This window comes from Lissotriton vulgaris, chromosome 6, assembly GCF_964263255.1.
Source record: "Lissotriton vulgaris chromosome 6, aLisVul1.2, whole genome shotgun sequence".
In the NCBI taxonomy this organism is placed as follows: domain Eukaryota; kingdom Metazoa; phylum Chordata; class Amphibia; order Caudata; family Salamandridae; genus Lissotriton; species Lissotriton vulgaris.
Window position 1 is genome coordinate 1,254,126,006 of NC_141694.1, and position 13,936 is coordinate 1,254,139,941.

At 42.8% G+C, this 13,936-nt stretch overlaps 1 protein-coding gene across 1 annotated transcript in view; it reads left to right on the forward strand.

Moving 5' to 3' along the window:
* Positions 1–12,566, forward strand: part of LOC147708714 (uncharacterized) — a 260,037-nt gene extending 247,471 nt beyond the window's left edge. Inside the window, exons 19-21 of the mRNA XM_086925764.1 lie at positions 7,042–7,131; positions 11,086–11,175; positions 12,474–12,566. Coding sequence (XP_086781890.1) covers positions 7,042–7,131; positions 11,086–11,175; positions 12,474–12,566 — 273 coding nt within the window. The remainder of the gene's footprint in view (positions 1–7,041; positions 7,132–11,085; positions 11,176–12,473) is intronic.
* Positions 12,567–13,936: the final 1,370 nt, after the last annotated feature.

Sequence of the window (13,936 nt, forward strand, 5' to 3'; positions counted from 1 at the left end):
AGCTAAACACTGTAAAAAAAGGGTCAGTTTTTTCTGTGAAAATGTGGTGTGTCCACATTGCAGTTTGGCCCATTTCCTGACGCAGGCACTAATCCTACTCCCACAAGTGAGGTACCATTTTTATGGGAAACTTAGAGGAACACAAATTTGTAGAGCAACTGATATTCCGTATTGAGTTTGTATGCATCTCTGCCTTTCAAATGTAAGACAATGTGCAAAAAAGATGTCACTTTGAAAAATGTCCTATAATTCACATGCTAGTATGGGTTTCTACAATTTCGGAGATGAGCAAATGGCTACTGCTTCTAAACTCTATATTTTTTCCCATTTTGGAAATACATAGGTGTCCTTGATACCTATTTTTCACTCTTTATATTTTAATAAATGAATTGCTATATACCCGGTACACAATGAAAAGTCATTCAAAGACCCAGCGCAGTTATTGGCTCTGGGTTCCTCTGGTTCTTGGTGAATGTTGGAACTGGCCATTTTTGCAGGGTTATCCCCAAACGTTTTGCTTCTTCCTCCCTTGTTTTTCCTGACCTGTGGCTGTTGGCAATAGGACTCTGGGCACTTTACCACTGCTGATCAGTGCTAAAGTGCATATGCTCTCTGTGTAAATTGTTATTGTGATTGGATATACATGATTGGCATATTTGTATTACCAAGAAGTCCCAAGTAAAGTGCACTGAGTGTGCCAGGGCTGGTGATGGCAAATGCTACTAGTGGGCCTGCAGCACTGATTGTGCCACCCACATAAGTAGCCCTAAAATGGTGTCTCAGGCCTGCCACCGCAGTGCCTGTGTGCAATCTGTGAACTGCCATGTCCTCCTGGTCAGTGTCCCCACTGACCAGGCCTAACCCTTCCCTTTCTGTGCACATTGGTCACCCCTATGGAAGGCCCAAGGTACCCCCTTGGGCAGGGTGCAGTGTATGTGAAAGGTAGAGCATGTACTTGTGCAGGTGACATGCTCTGGTAATGAATTACAGCCATTTTCGTTTTTCACAGCTGCAAGGCTATCATGCTCCATAGGCTATCATGGGGGATGCTGGCTACAGTGGCTACCAGCATATCTTCACATAGGAGCAAGATAGGACATAAAAGTCTAGTATCCCTGAACTCAGAATTTAATAACACATCTTTTAGGAAAGGTTGTTTTTAAATCCTGTTTTTAGAACAGCACTTTTAGAAAGTTGCTGTTCTCTTGTCTGACCTTTCTGTGTGCCTTTGCCTGTTTGTGAATTGACTGTCTGTTTTGAGAGTGACAGGGGCTGGGGATTCCCCAGGAGGCTGGCTGATTCAGCCCTAGGCTGAATGACTGCATTTGCAACTTGAGTGGTGGGAGGAGATAGCCCCTGGGCCTGAATAGGGCTGTACCTACCTTCCACAATGCTGGCTCCACCTCCTGCTGGGCGACTGACGACCCTGCCCCTCACTCTGAAAGGAAAGGAGAAGCCAGGAAAACAAAGTGCTCGAGGAACACCCAGAACTGGTTCAGACCGGGCTCAGGGCCCACTTGCACAAAGAGAACAAAGACTTTTAGGGGTATAATTACAGGACCCCTGACAAGAGAAAATTAGATCATCCTGGAATCAAGAAGGAACCTCTGCCAAGGAGAAAGCTGAAACTGAAGACGGAAGACTGACCTGCTGTTGCTCTGCTGGACTGACCTGCTGTTGCTTTGCTGCCAAGGAGAGGGGAAGGACTTTGTTTTGTGCTGTGTCCCCTGTCTTGAAGGAATCTCCAAGGGCCTGGGAAGAGCTGGCTCCCTGTTCTGAAGTCCCAGGAACAAAAGGACTTCACCCGCAGATTCCCTGAACTCTACTGAGAGAGTTCTGTCCTTCCTTGAGTGCATGGCCCATGTGTGGTGCCTTTAGAAGTTGTACCTGTGTTGGGAAGCTGGAAACCAAGCTTTTAAAGAATTTCTGCAAGTTTTGTCGCATCGCTCGCTTGCAGAGCGCATTCCCGACAGTGCAACAAAATTCCCGCCGCTACGAAGGTCGAGATCGTCGTAGCGCCTGTTGCCGCTGCCAGAGCCGTCGCATCCTTCGTTTGCGGGACGCACCAGAGTGGTGCGGGAAGATTACCATCGCTGCGAGTGTCATCGCAGAGCCTGTCGTCGCTGGGTGAGATTGCCGCACCGCTTGCTTGCGGACCGCATCACGTCGCTGTGAGTGTCGTCGCAGAAGCCATCGCATCGAGGAGCTGCGAGAGAGAGATCACCTCTGGTCCGTGCATCGTCGCCCTGGAGATCGTCGCAACTCCAAAGATCATCGCATCATGCCTTTGCGAGAGAAAACTTCCCACGGAACCTACGCATCGGAATCCATACAAGTCCGCCATCCTCCCCATACAGACCAGATTCGTCGCAACCCGCCCGCTGCTGCAGCGGGGTTGTCGCATCGCCTCCCCAGGGTCTCAGGAGCAACGCATCGCTTGTTTTCCACCGCACCAGCTTCTGCTTTGGAACTTTGTCGCATTCAAAAGGTACTATTCACTAAACGTGACGCAACTGAAAACTTTTCATGCAACTGTGGATTCTTTTATCGCAGCCTTAAGAACTCTTTTGCAACCATATTTTTGAACTGTGTATGTTGGATTTTTGTTGTTTTGGTGTTGTGTAGTTTAGATTAAATACCTTTATTTTTCTAAACTGTTGTGGAGTCAGTTTGAGGTGTTTTCACTGAGTCACTGTGAGTGTTGGTACAAATACTTTACACATTGCTTTTGGATAAGCCTGACTGCTTGTGCCAAGCTACCAAGGGGGTGAGCAGAGGTTATCTAAAGAGTGTTTCCTCCTCACCCTGACTAGAAGCAAGGGTCCCTATTTGGACAGTGGTACCTACCTCTGCTAACTAGAGACCCCCAGTTCTAACAGTGAACCTACAAGTCCTATGTATCCCCACAACCAGAAGGGTCTGGTGGATTTAACGGTATATTGCTGTAAGGAAATCTGAACTACATAGAAGATGTTACAGGTGAAAACGTTGGCAGAAATAGCTGTTTTTTTAAATCTCATTTTCAATTTTTCTTATTTTCAACTATTAGTTTCTATTAAAAATCTAGCTAAATTCAGAAATGTGTCTACTTCAGAAATGTATAGTTTTCCAGGATCCATTATTGCTTCCAATTCTATTTTAACCACTAACTGGAAGGAGGTTGGTGCACAAAAAGTAGCAAAAATAGGCTATGTCCCAGTAAAATGCCCAAACTGTTAAAACATATGGGTTTTCTGACAAAATTCTGTCTGTTTCTCAAAGCTGGGAAGATGGAGATTTGAGTACCACAAACTGTTTGATGATACCATGTGCAGGGGAATGAACTGATGCTTTCTTCTGCAGCCCTTTTCCCCCACTTTTCCACAAAAAAGAAAGGAAATGTGCTTTGCTGTCTTTTGGCTAATTTTTGGGACCCCTCCAGGGGAATCCACAAACCCTGGGTATCTTTAAAATTCCAATGATGTTGGAAGAAAAGGACGCAAATTTGGCATGGATACCTAATGTTGACAAATAGTTACAAGGGCCTAAGTGCGAGCTACCCCAAATAGTCAAAAAAAGGCTTATAACCAGGGGGATGGTGGGGAAGACCTAATAGCTAAGAGGTTAAGGCTTTTGTCTGCCATCACTTGTGATTTCCTCAAAACAATATTGATGGTACTGGAGCATTTATGATCACCTTTTGACTTAGGCAGAGTGCCATGGGTGACTGAAGAGGTTTGAAATAGAATGCAAATGCTGCTGTGGGCTGAAATTAAAATTTTACAACTGCATTGCACCACATGGATGCCTTACTGTCCAGGCATTTTCAAAGGAAGAACATTTTAAGTGAATTAATGCACATATCAGTAGAGGGGAAAAGTTGCATAGTACACCCTCAGCACCCCTCTTTCTCACTTGCCATCAATATGTTGATGTTACCTACGTCCTCCAAAGAGCTAGGCTTTTCTTCTTCACAGCATGATTCTCGCTACTCACGAACCCTTTCCTAGTCTTTACCTTTATTTCTGGCTCAATGGGCTTCTCACATACCATCAATCTATTTTCTATTCTAAATCTATTCACAGTAAACAAATTAATTAGGCTGCATTTTACTCAAAATATTCTTTTAGACTCTGCCAGACTTGCTATAAGTAATCACTGGTTTTCTCCTCCAAAAATAGTCAGGTGTCTTCTTACACATGGATCATTACTTCTTTACTCTAGATCCTTGATTATGTACCAAAGGAAATGATAAAGCTAAAGAGAAAAAGACATGTACATCAGCTAAACAAATCCAATTTTTTTCTTTGTAATTTCCATATTTTCCTAATCATTGCCTTCATACCTCCCAAGTTAGCTAAGTATATAACACACTCTGCTGGGCCTGCCAGCCTTTCTGCTGGAGAAGTTGCAAAGCCAAATCTTGCAGTCAGGCAGTACCATTTGGGGCAGACAGACGGTCGAATTTGATTTTGTGTAATTCTGTGGTATTATATTAAAATTCTGTGGAATTCAGCAATGGAGCGGAGTGTGCATGTGCTGCTATTTTCTCAGTGCTAAATGCACCCTCGCAACCAAAAATGGATGTGAGGATGCTCTAAGAAATAGCGCTGCCAAATACCAAATTCACTGCAGTACCTTCCCATCGGTGCCACTGTTAAATACTCGGAGTACATAAGCCTTAAATACTCTGAGTATGTAAGGGCACCAAGGGGTATACACATAATTGAAGTCGTGGTTTTTAAACAGGGACAGAAGAGGGGGCTGTCCCTCTGTGTTTAAAAGTAACTGCAGATTAAAGTTTGACTGCTGATCATTAAACATAAAAGGTGACTAAATTGAAGTTAGTGCTTGGTTGGTTGTAGAGTAACTGAGTCCATGGATAGGTGGTGCGATGAAAGTACATGCATATGAATGGATGAAGAGGCTAGTGCCGTGTGTTGGATAAGTAAGTCTGAGGTTGAATGTGGTAGTGTGCAGGCGCATGGGTAGGCTGCGATGAAGTGGGAACCCAATGGTATGGAGACATCTGGGTGGAGGAATCAGAGCTTAAAGAGGAAGTTGTGGTGGTAAAGTAGGAGAAGGCTGCACAAAATCACTGCATGACGGAACACTGAGCAAAGAAGGGAGCACCTTACCTGGTTTAAGTGATATTGAGGGGTTGGGTAGCTGGTCATCTTTTGCTGCTGGGCCATGTAATCCCAGACCAAATTTCCTATCTGCACCAGTTCTTCAGCTGCAGTGTAATTGAGGCTTTTTGCCTTGCTGCATTATTATCGCTGACCTGGAACACCCTTCTTTGTCTTTCCCTTGATGTCTGGATAAATGGTTACTCATTACTCATGTTACCTTCCCCTGAAATGTTTCTTCCGGCATACCAACAATGTAATTTCCATTTTTAACCTGTTCACACTAAATAAATGAATAGGGCTACACATTACCCAAACTATTTTTTAGGCATTGTGCCAAATTTGCTAGAAGTAATAATCGATCATCTCACAAAGTGGTCAGACTTAAACATGAGCTGTCTTCCCACTTAGACGATCACCTGTAGGCTGCACAACAGTAAAAAGCAAAATGTCTTTCATTGTGGAGCTAGAGAGACTGTATGTGTGTGGATAGAGGAGATTGCCCTTGAACTGAATCTTGCCTAATGCTTTTTTGGTATCTTCACAGCAAGAACCCAGCCCTGCCACACTTGAAGTGGAATAGACCAGGGGCCAGATGTATGACCTTTTTTTGCGGCCTCAAACGGGGAATCGGATCGTTTGTGACAGCAAAAAAAGGTGGTGGTATGTACAAACGCTATTTTGCGAGTCAGTGACTCGCAAAATAGTGTTTGTAAGTTGCTATTAGGATAGGGCATGCCAAGGGCGTACCTTCCTAATAGCGAGTCATAATGGTATGTACCATTGTTTTCCAACCACATTTGTGTTTGCAAAACACTTGCAGTTTACAGCCTACTTCAAGTAGGTGGTAAGCCACTCCCAAATGGACTGAATTTTGAAAAAAGTTGCTTATTAAAAAGTCAAACACAGACATTGGGGTCTGCTATCCCCAACAGACCACCATCCCTGTGTTTGCAGGCCATTCCCAATAATTCACAAATTGCGACCTGCCTCTTGAATATTAATGAGGGAGGTACCTTGCGACCCAATTGAAAATCACAAATAGTGTCACAGACACTGTTGTACATTCCATTTTGTGAGTCGCAAAACGTCGCGATTTGCGATTCGCTAAAGAGAATGATCGTATATATGGCCCCACAAGCCTTGTCCCTTATGATAGTGAAAGTCAAAGAATAAGTGAGAGGTAATCAGTGGATAGGGAATTAGCTTGTTTTTTAAATGTTTCCATGCTAGCTGTAATGGAATGGCCTAGATCAATATGTTTTAAAAATATTTCACCACTGGATATTCTAAAACCGCATTATCCCTCATCCCATCTTTTTTCCATAAGGGTAACTATCGAGTGATCCAATAAACCAGTTTTAGGCACCCAGATCAGATTGCAAATCCATGGCCAACTTAAGCCACCTACTGTTGCCACATTGATGTCATCTCCATCCCTCCTAGCCCACTCTGGGTGCTTCATCTTTATGCCATGATTGCAAATGGTCAGAAATCACCTCTTTTGTGTCTTTTCATCTTAACTCCTGCATCTTCTTTATGGTTCTTTGCACAGAAGAAAACAGTGTCTGAGTTTTCCCTACAAATAGCAAAGACGTATTTTGCTCAACCACTCCCCAGACACTTCAAAAACGCAATTTTCAGGCTTTATTCGATAGTTGGGCATTCTAAAGCTTTCTTGCCATGCATTAAAGCATCAGCCCTATGCACAGAAAACAGCTTTACGAAACTGAATTCCGTTTTTTTCTACGTAATTATTCATTCCTCTCTGATAGTTTCAAGAATATGCTTTGGTCCCGAAGTACATCTATAGGTTGCTATTTCAAACGTAGATAACTGTACAATAGGAGAACTACAGGCAGGTAAAAATAAAGTGCTCTGTTGTGGCTGTTGGGAGATATCTTGCCTGACACTTTTTTCGGTATCTTCACAGTTGCCAGACTTACGCTCCTCAGATGGAAAACAAGAGAGCAGCATCGCATTGGTGTGTCGCCTCATAAATCACACTTCAGGAAGGCAGAGGGTAAGTGATCAGTGGACAGACCCATGTGTGAGTGTTTCCTTTTTCACCACCCAGTGCATGCTGTTACAATTCTCTATCAGTGAATTGTCTTTAAATCTTCTGCAAACTTTTATACCCTCCCCCCAAATGATCAAATCTCTAAACTATTGCTTTCTCATTTTGAAAATGCCATTAAGCTCTAAGGGGAAAATCTACTTTTCATGCAGCGCAGAGCGACAAGCAAAGTTACTGTGGTGTGTTGCGTGGAAGGGAGAGAGCTGGACAGTGTCACATCTACACAGATAGTGCACTGCTGCCATTTCCCCAAGTTCTTATTCTCCTTAAGGTTGCCTAGCGCCATGCAGAAACTTTTGTACCAGAAGGTTTTGTACCGAAATGATAACCCTCCAGTACAAATTACTTTGCTTAGACTTACTTTTAAACTTTGCCACTTTGTGCATGTTCTTTATACACATGCAATGAGCGAACAGTTTGGAGAAAAAAGTATTTCTCCTACTTTGTGCCTTTCTCATGGAGGCATTCTTTTAGTGTAAACCCCTGTCTACCTCTGTTAGTAGATGGGGCTCTGTGTTAATCTCCTTGGGTAATTACATGGGAACGCCCATGTACCACCCATGGAACACCCCTTGACATAAAGTAAAGCAAAGTAACACAAACAGCTACTTTGCGATATTCTTAGTCAACCTTCCTCACAAATAAACGTTTGCACTGAAAATTGAAAACTTTATCAAGACTTTGCACCGGTGCTCATCTCTTTTTGTGACTTTGCACCAACACAAAGCCTTGATAAATCTGACCCTACATTCTTATTTTATCTAACTCAGACCGATGTCGTCTCCATCCACCTAGCCCTGGATAACCACTTAATGCTGACACCATGATTCTTGACAAACTTTTATGTTTATTTGTTTAGTTAAGCACTCACTTCATGTCAACTGTTTCTAGGCTTCCGCAAGACACATGTTGTATGGGGATGACTGTTATTGCATGACATTCTTATTGTTTCTAATTGTATTGATAAGTGGTTGTGCAAGCAATAATTTGATCAAGGTTAGTTTTGATTCCTGAAGGTCAGGTTACTAGTAGGATTATTAGTGTGTGGGCTGAGGATATTGAAAAATTGAAAGCCAGTGACTCTGAAGTGTGTTCTACAATTGGCTCCAGTAACCACTAAAAGGTTGATTGCTTTGAATCTTAGATGGTAAGCTGGTGGTGTATGATTTTATTCTGTAGGTATAAGGGTGTTGAACCTTAACCCTTTCCTTGCTGCCGTCGGCCATTGGCCGACGGCAGCACTACCTTCCCAGTGCTGCCGTCGGCCAATGGCCGACGCGGCCCCGCTCGCGCACGGAAACGCCTGCACCGCGGCGGAATTACCGCCTCGGTTAACGGGTTAAAGGCAGTTGAAGGTTAGGCAAAGTGAGAATATTTTATTGAGGCGTGATTGGTCTATGCTTTTGTATGTGGAAAAAAGTGTGAATTGTAAACGTTGAACGGCAAGTTTCCGTTTTTCATAGTACTTTGGTTTGGCAGGGGGAGTGATGTACAGGAAATAGCCGTAGTCACATTTACTGATGTTTCTATCTCCAGAGGTGGTATTTTTTGGGATGAGAGGCAAGATTTTTTTGAGGAGTTATATTTAGTAGAAAGTGGTATTGACCACTGCTTCTGTCAGTTGAGACTGGGGTTTGTGGCTATATAAAGACTATGACCTGACTTTGGTTTTCATGGAAAAATGTCTCCAAAGAAGGTTGGGAATCAGAGTGCCAGTATTTTGTAAGGGAGATGTGGTGTCTCAGCACCAGGATTTCTGTTTTGGAGCCAGGGAGTGTCAGGCTGCTCGGAGTCATCCACATCTCTATTGCTTTGAGGTCTTCTGTCACATTCATGAGTTGCTTCCTGTGACCTGCAAATAAATCTACAAGTCATCATCTTAGGAGTGGAAGGTAAGGCTGTGTCTTTTAGGTCAGAATGAAGGATGATGCAGTACTCTTCATGTGACCTCGCAGGGTGGGAGATTTCAAAGAAATGGAGCGGAGTGGTCAATGATGTGTGCAACAGATAGTCTAGGGAGATGAGACAGAGTGGTTGAAAAGCATCATCTTGCTTAGGAAGCCTTAGCTGAATCTCACAAGCTGACCCAGATATCCACTGGTGCAGTTTCTGTTCCATGTTTTAAGCAGATTTATTGTAATGGAAAAATGAATCCCTGTTCATTTTAAATAATGGGAAAGGTTGTCCGTTTTTGCCCTCATATTTTGTGGCAGAGGGTGTTGCATTAACGAGCCCCCGGTTACTGAATGAGTCTTAATTTTCCTTGTTAGTGTGATTGCTTATGAATTATGTAAGATAATATCGCTCTTGCATCAGAATGATCATTTCTGAAGGTGAAAAATCAATGGAAAGAGTTGTAAACACTAAACACCGAAGGAAAACATGCAATTGCTTCTGAGTGGGGCTTTCATTGCCTGTAAGGAAAAATGCCATTCTACAGTGGTTCATTAGTGCCTAGGGTGTTATAAGTTTCAGTGTGAGCATATAATTGGTTGGTGATAGCTTGTCCAGCAATGGTATCTTCCATCCCTTTAATTTCCAACTACTGGCCTACCCACATGGCTGGGTCCAGGTTGGGGTGGTGTGGTGACCAAAATAACGATCGATTTAACAAAGATCTTTGTGACTGGGGGTGAATGTTTGCATTGTTCAGCATTCCATCCATCATTTGTTCCTTTTGCCAGTGGAGAAGTGTGGCTCAATGGCTAGAGCGGCAGACCTTGATGCAGAGCTCTGGCCCGGGACAAGGGTTCGATTCCCGCCTCGGCGGGTCTCGGGCTCAAAATTTCCTCGGACCTTATATTCTCGCCTCAGTGCCTGTTCTAATCATGGGTCCCACGCTGCAACTCTGGGCAATAGCTTGCTTAATCTCCACAACGGCCCCAACAGCGCTGGGACGCCTGGTTTCACCATGGGGGTGCCCAGGAGTGGACACTTCACAGGGAAAAACCAGGAAGGGTTCCTACAGCGGTATGAGTACAGCGCCTAGATGCCCTGGTGGTGAGTCGTGCGCTATATAAGTACCAACAGCCAGATTCATCATTGTCCTGTTTTGCGAGTCCTTAATAGCGATTATTAAGGAATCGCTATTAAGGACTTGCAAAACGGATTCATGTAGGAATCGCAAAATAAATTGCGATTCCTACAGCTTCCTTATTTGCGATTAGCAAATTGCTAATCGCAAATAAGGATGCGAATTCAAGGGTGCCGGGGGTGTCCAAGGACACCCTGTAGCACCCCTGAAATGTGAATTTACACTGATGATGTGCACACACATGTCCAAAGGACATGTGTGTGTGTAACATGCAACTTAGAAAAATGCATTTAAATGCATTTTTCTAAGTTTTCGCTATTTACCACGAGGTTTGACTTCGTGGTAAATAGCGGTCCTAAATTGCGAATTCGCAATTTTTAAATGTTTCATGAATAGCATTTAAGGAATCTCTAATACAGATTCCTTAAATGCTAATTCTCGCAAATTTGCGAATTCTTTATTAGCGATTTTTGCATTTGGGATGATGAATCCCAAATGCAAAAATTGCACTAGCAAAGGGCCAGATTCTCCGAATCTTGCCCTTTTGCGAGCGCATTTCGCTTGATGAATCTGGCTGTAAGTTATTATTATACCCAATTAAGCAGTCTTAGGAATGCTTATGTGCTAGAAACTCAACTGGCATTGCACAGGTTTACTTCACTACATACAATCTAAAGTGGGTTCTGGAAACAAAATGGTAACAGAGAGTCTACGGGAGTTTACAATTCTTCTGCAGCTTATACAGAGCAAACTGGGGAGACTAGAAAAAAGAGAAAGTGATGTTTGGGGTGGGTAACATGCTTATTGACAGGGGCACAATACTTTGACTGAGTGTTTCCCTCATTCTCTTTTTTGTGTCTTCACAGCACTCACTGTGGCACGGCACATCGGGCATGTTTCAGAGGAGCAGCCCTATACTTTTAAACCAGATCTGTTACGTTTCTGAGAGAGAAAGGGTAAGCATCAGGGAATATCAATGGAGGGGTGTGAGCCATATGGTTGAGTATTTATTTGACCCCCACATGCATGGTTTGTTGTTGTCCTTCAAAATGGGTGTCCACTATCCATCCGCATCTTACACTGCCTGCCCCTCCCCCTACATAACTGATGTTTCTAATCTCTCAACTAAAATGGCTCCATGACAATCCTGTTACCCCAATGACATCTCCTCCATCCTTCCAAGCCCTGTGTATTTAGCTGATCTTTACATCAGTTCTCGCCTTCCAGTAGCCACTTCTTCCACATAATCCCACATGATAGACAGATTTATTGACTTTGCAGGTTATGCTGAGGTTTTTGTCCATATTACAGATGGATGCTGAAACCTTATTTTACATATGTATTGTTTATACATCATTTAAAAAGCACCAGAGAAAGTTCAACTAATCTTAATCCATAATTGCCTTTTTGGAGAAAAAAAACTATTTTTACACTATCTGTGATACTACTGTTATAAACTATTGAGCAAAATGGCTTTGTCTCAAACATACTGCGATAATTTCCATTAAAAAAGCTGTGAGAACATATGATCTTTACAAAGAGAAAAATTGTGTGGAATCAGTTTTGACTAGTGCAAATTTCTGTGGCATGGCACTGAGTCTTTAGCACTTTCTGAAATTAGAAAAGTAAGCTGCTGAATCGTGAGGTCGGGTATCTCCGCCCATCCCAAACCTTTCAGGCCCTTCACACCCTGCCATTTCCTTGTAACTACCAAGAATCCTTGGTTCAGGCTTGACTAGCTACTCCAGAACAGGGCTTAGTCTTTGACTTCTGGGAAGCGTATTCCTGGTTTTATGTGGATAAACAAGAACTACAAATCCCAGAGTGGAAAGTCAAAACCCACACCATTGCAGTTAGTTATGCATGGATCTGGGAAACTTGTCAAGGAGCTCGGAAACCTGGGGAGCTCAGCTATGCAGGGCCTACACTGTAATAGCATAAACATTGGTCCTGAGTTATTGTGCAACTGAGCACTTCATAACAATCATAAGAATTCAGGACAAATTTTAACACTTATCCTGTTTTTTACTTGTGCTGGAGGTGTACTGCAAGCCACATTAGTTATAATACCTGTATGTATTGAAACTTAGATAATGTAATTGTTCAATGCAGTTTATGAATCACTATTGCTGTTTGGTCATGAGTAGCTTATGTTTAGGGTTCAAGTTACCTATAAATGTAAAAATGTTTTCCATTTTTCTTTAACTCCCAACTGAAATGTATATTTATATATGTGTATCTCTTTCTTTTCCAGGCAACACAGCCTTTTCTCCCCAAACTAGTCAACTTCTTGAAAAAGAATGCTACACAGATAACTAACACTATTGACAATATTCTTTTCAGATAATAAAAATAAGACTGCCAAGTGCATATTGTAAAATAGGAAAGAATGTCAAGGACCTTATTGAAAAATAAAATAGTTTGTTGCTGTCTACATGTGATTTGTGCAGCAGATTCAATTTGGTGTATGACTTCATCTTGTGTCTTGTTGCCCACCCTAGCTGTGCACTGTACATACACTTACTGACAAAGTATTTGAATAACAGAGGAAGTTGATGAAAATTATTTATGCTTTTGAAGAACACTTTTGGTTAAACTATTGTTCCTGATATTTTCCAGATCAGTAAGTGGAATGACAGCCAAAAGGCTGGGCATAGTTCCTTCTAAAATGACATATATTGTGTACAAACTGTGCTAATACAACAGAAGATGGCTATCATTCGCTTGTGTGGCTATGTGCAGTGCATGGCTACTTCAAGTGTAGTACTCTTGCCTAAACCATGCTAACAAAATACCTCCACCAGGTGTGTTATCTATTTCAGCATGTCAGATTTTTTTGTGGGGCCTGATTAACGCGATCCATGCGTCGGACGGCCCCCGGCTGTCACGTTGGGTGTGTGCGTCGGACGGCTGGGGGGCGTCCAATTACTGCACGCGTACAATACGCCTGCACAGTGGGGAAATTTCCACCGCAGCGAACGAGTTAAGCAAAATGAAGAGGAGCCCTTAGGACTAAGTTTAACATTTTTTAAAAGTTTTACAAATCTGTACTACATAGATAGAACAAACCCCGGGATTGAAAGTAAATTGGGAGAAATTATTGATATTTCACTCACAACATCCACCATGCCTACACAAACAGAATTCCCTTTAGTGCGGACCATTGAACCTAAGGATTCAGATACATACATACCCTGACGTGGTAATAAGAGAGAATTATGGGAAAGCAGTGCAGCTTTTGACAGAGGTGATAGAGAGCTGGATACGGTTACCCCTCATTGATGGGCAGAATAGCTCTCATGAAAATTATTTTCTTGTTTGTCAATACGTGTTTTGCAATTTGCACACACTTATGACTCACTTGGCCTGGGCTAGGAAACTGCTGTGCCTGGGATGGGGAACATTACCTCTCCCTTATAAGATGGGTGGGCTGGATGCACCAGACCTTGAAATATACTATTGGGCATCGCAGATCATGCATGCATATTATTGGATTCACAGGCTGCCAGTTTTCCCACACTTGTACTGGGAGAGGGAAGCAGCTGACCCGTATCGCTCCCATGCAACCTGCTAAGCATAGGACAGGGTAAGTCCTGCACAATTGACCCTATAGTCTATGCGTTACCTACTTAAGAAACGGCATATGAAAGGTGGATTTCGCTATTGTATTCGCCAAAGCTACCAATAGAGTGGTGTACATGGTTTCCCTTAAGTGCA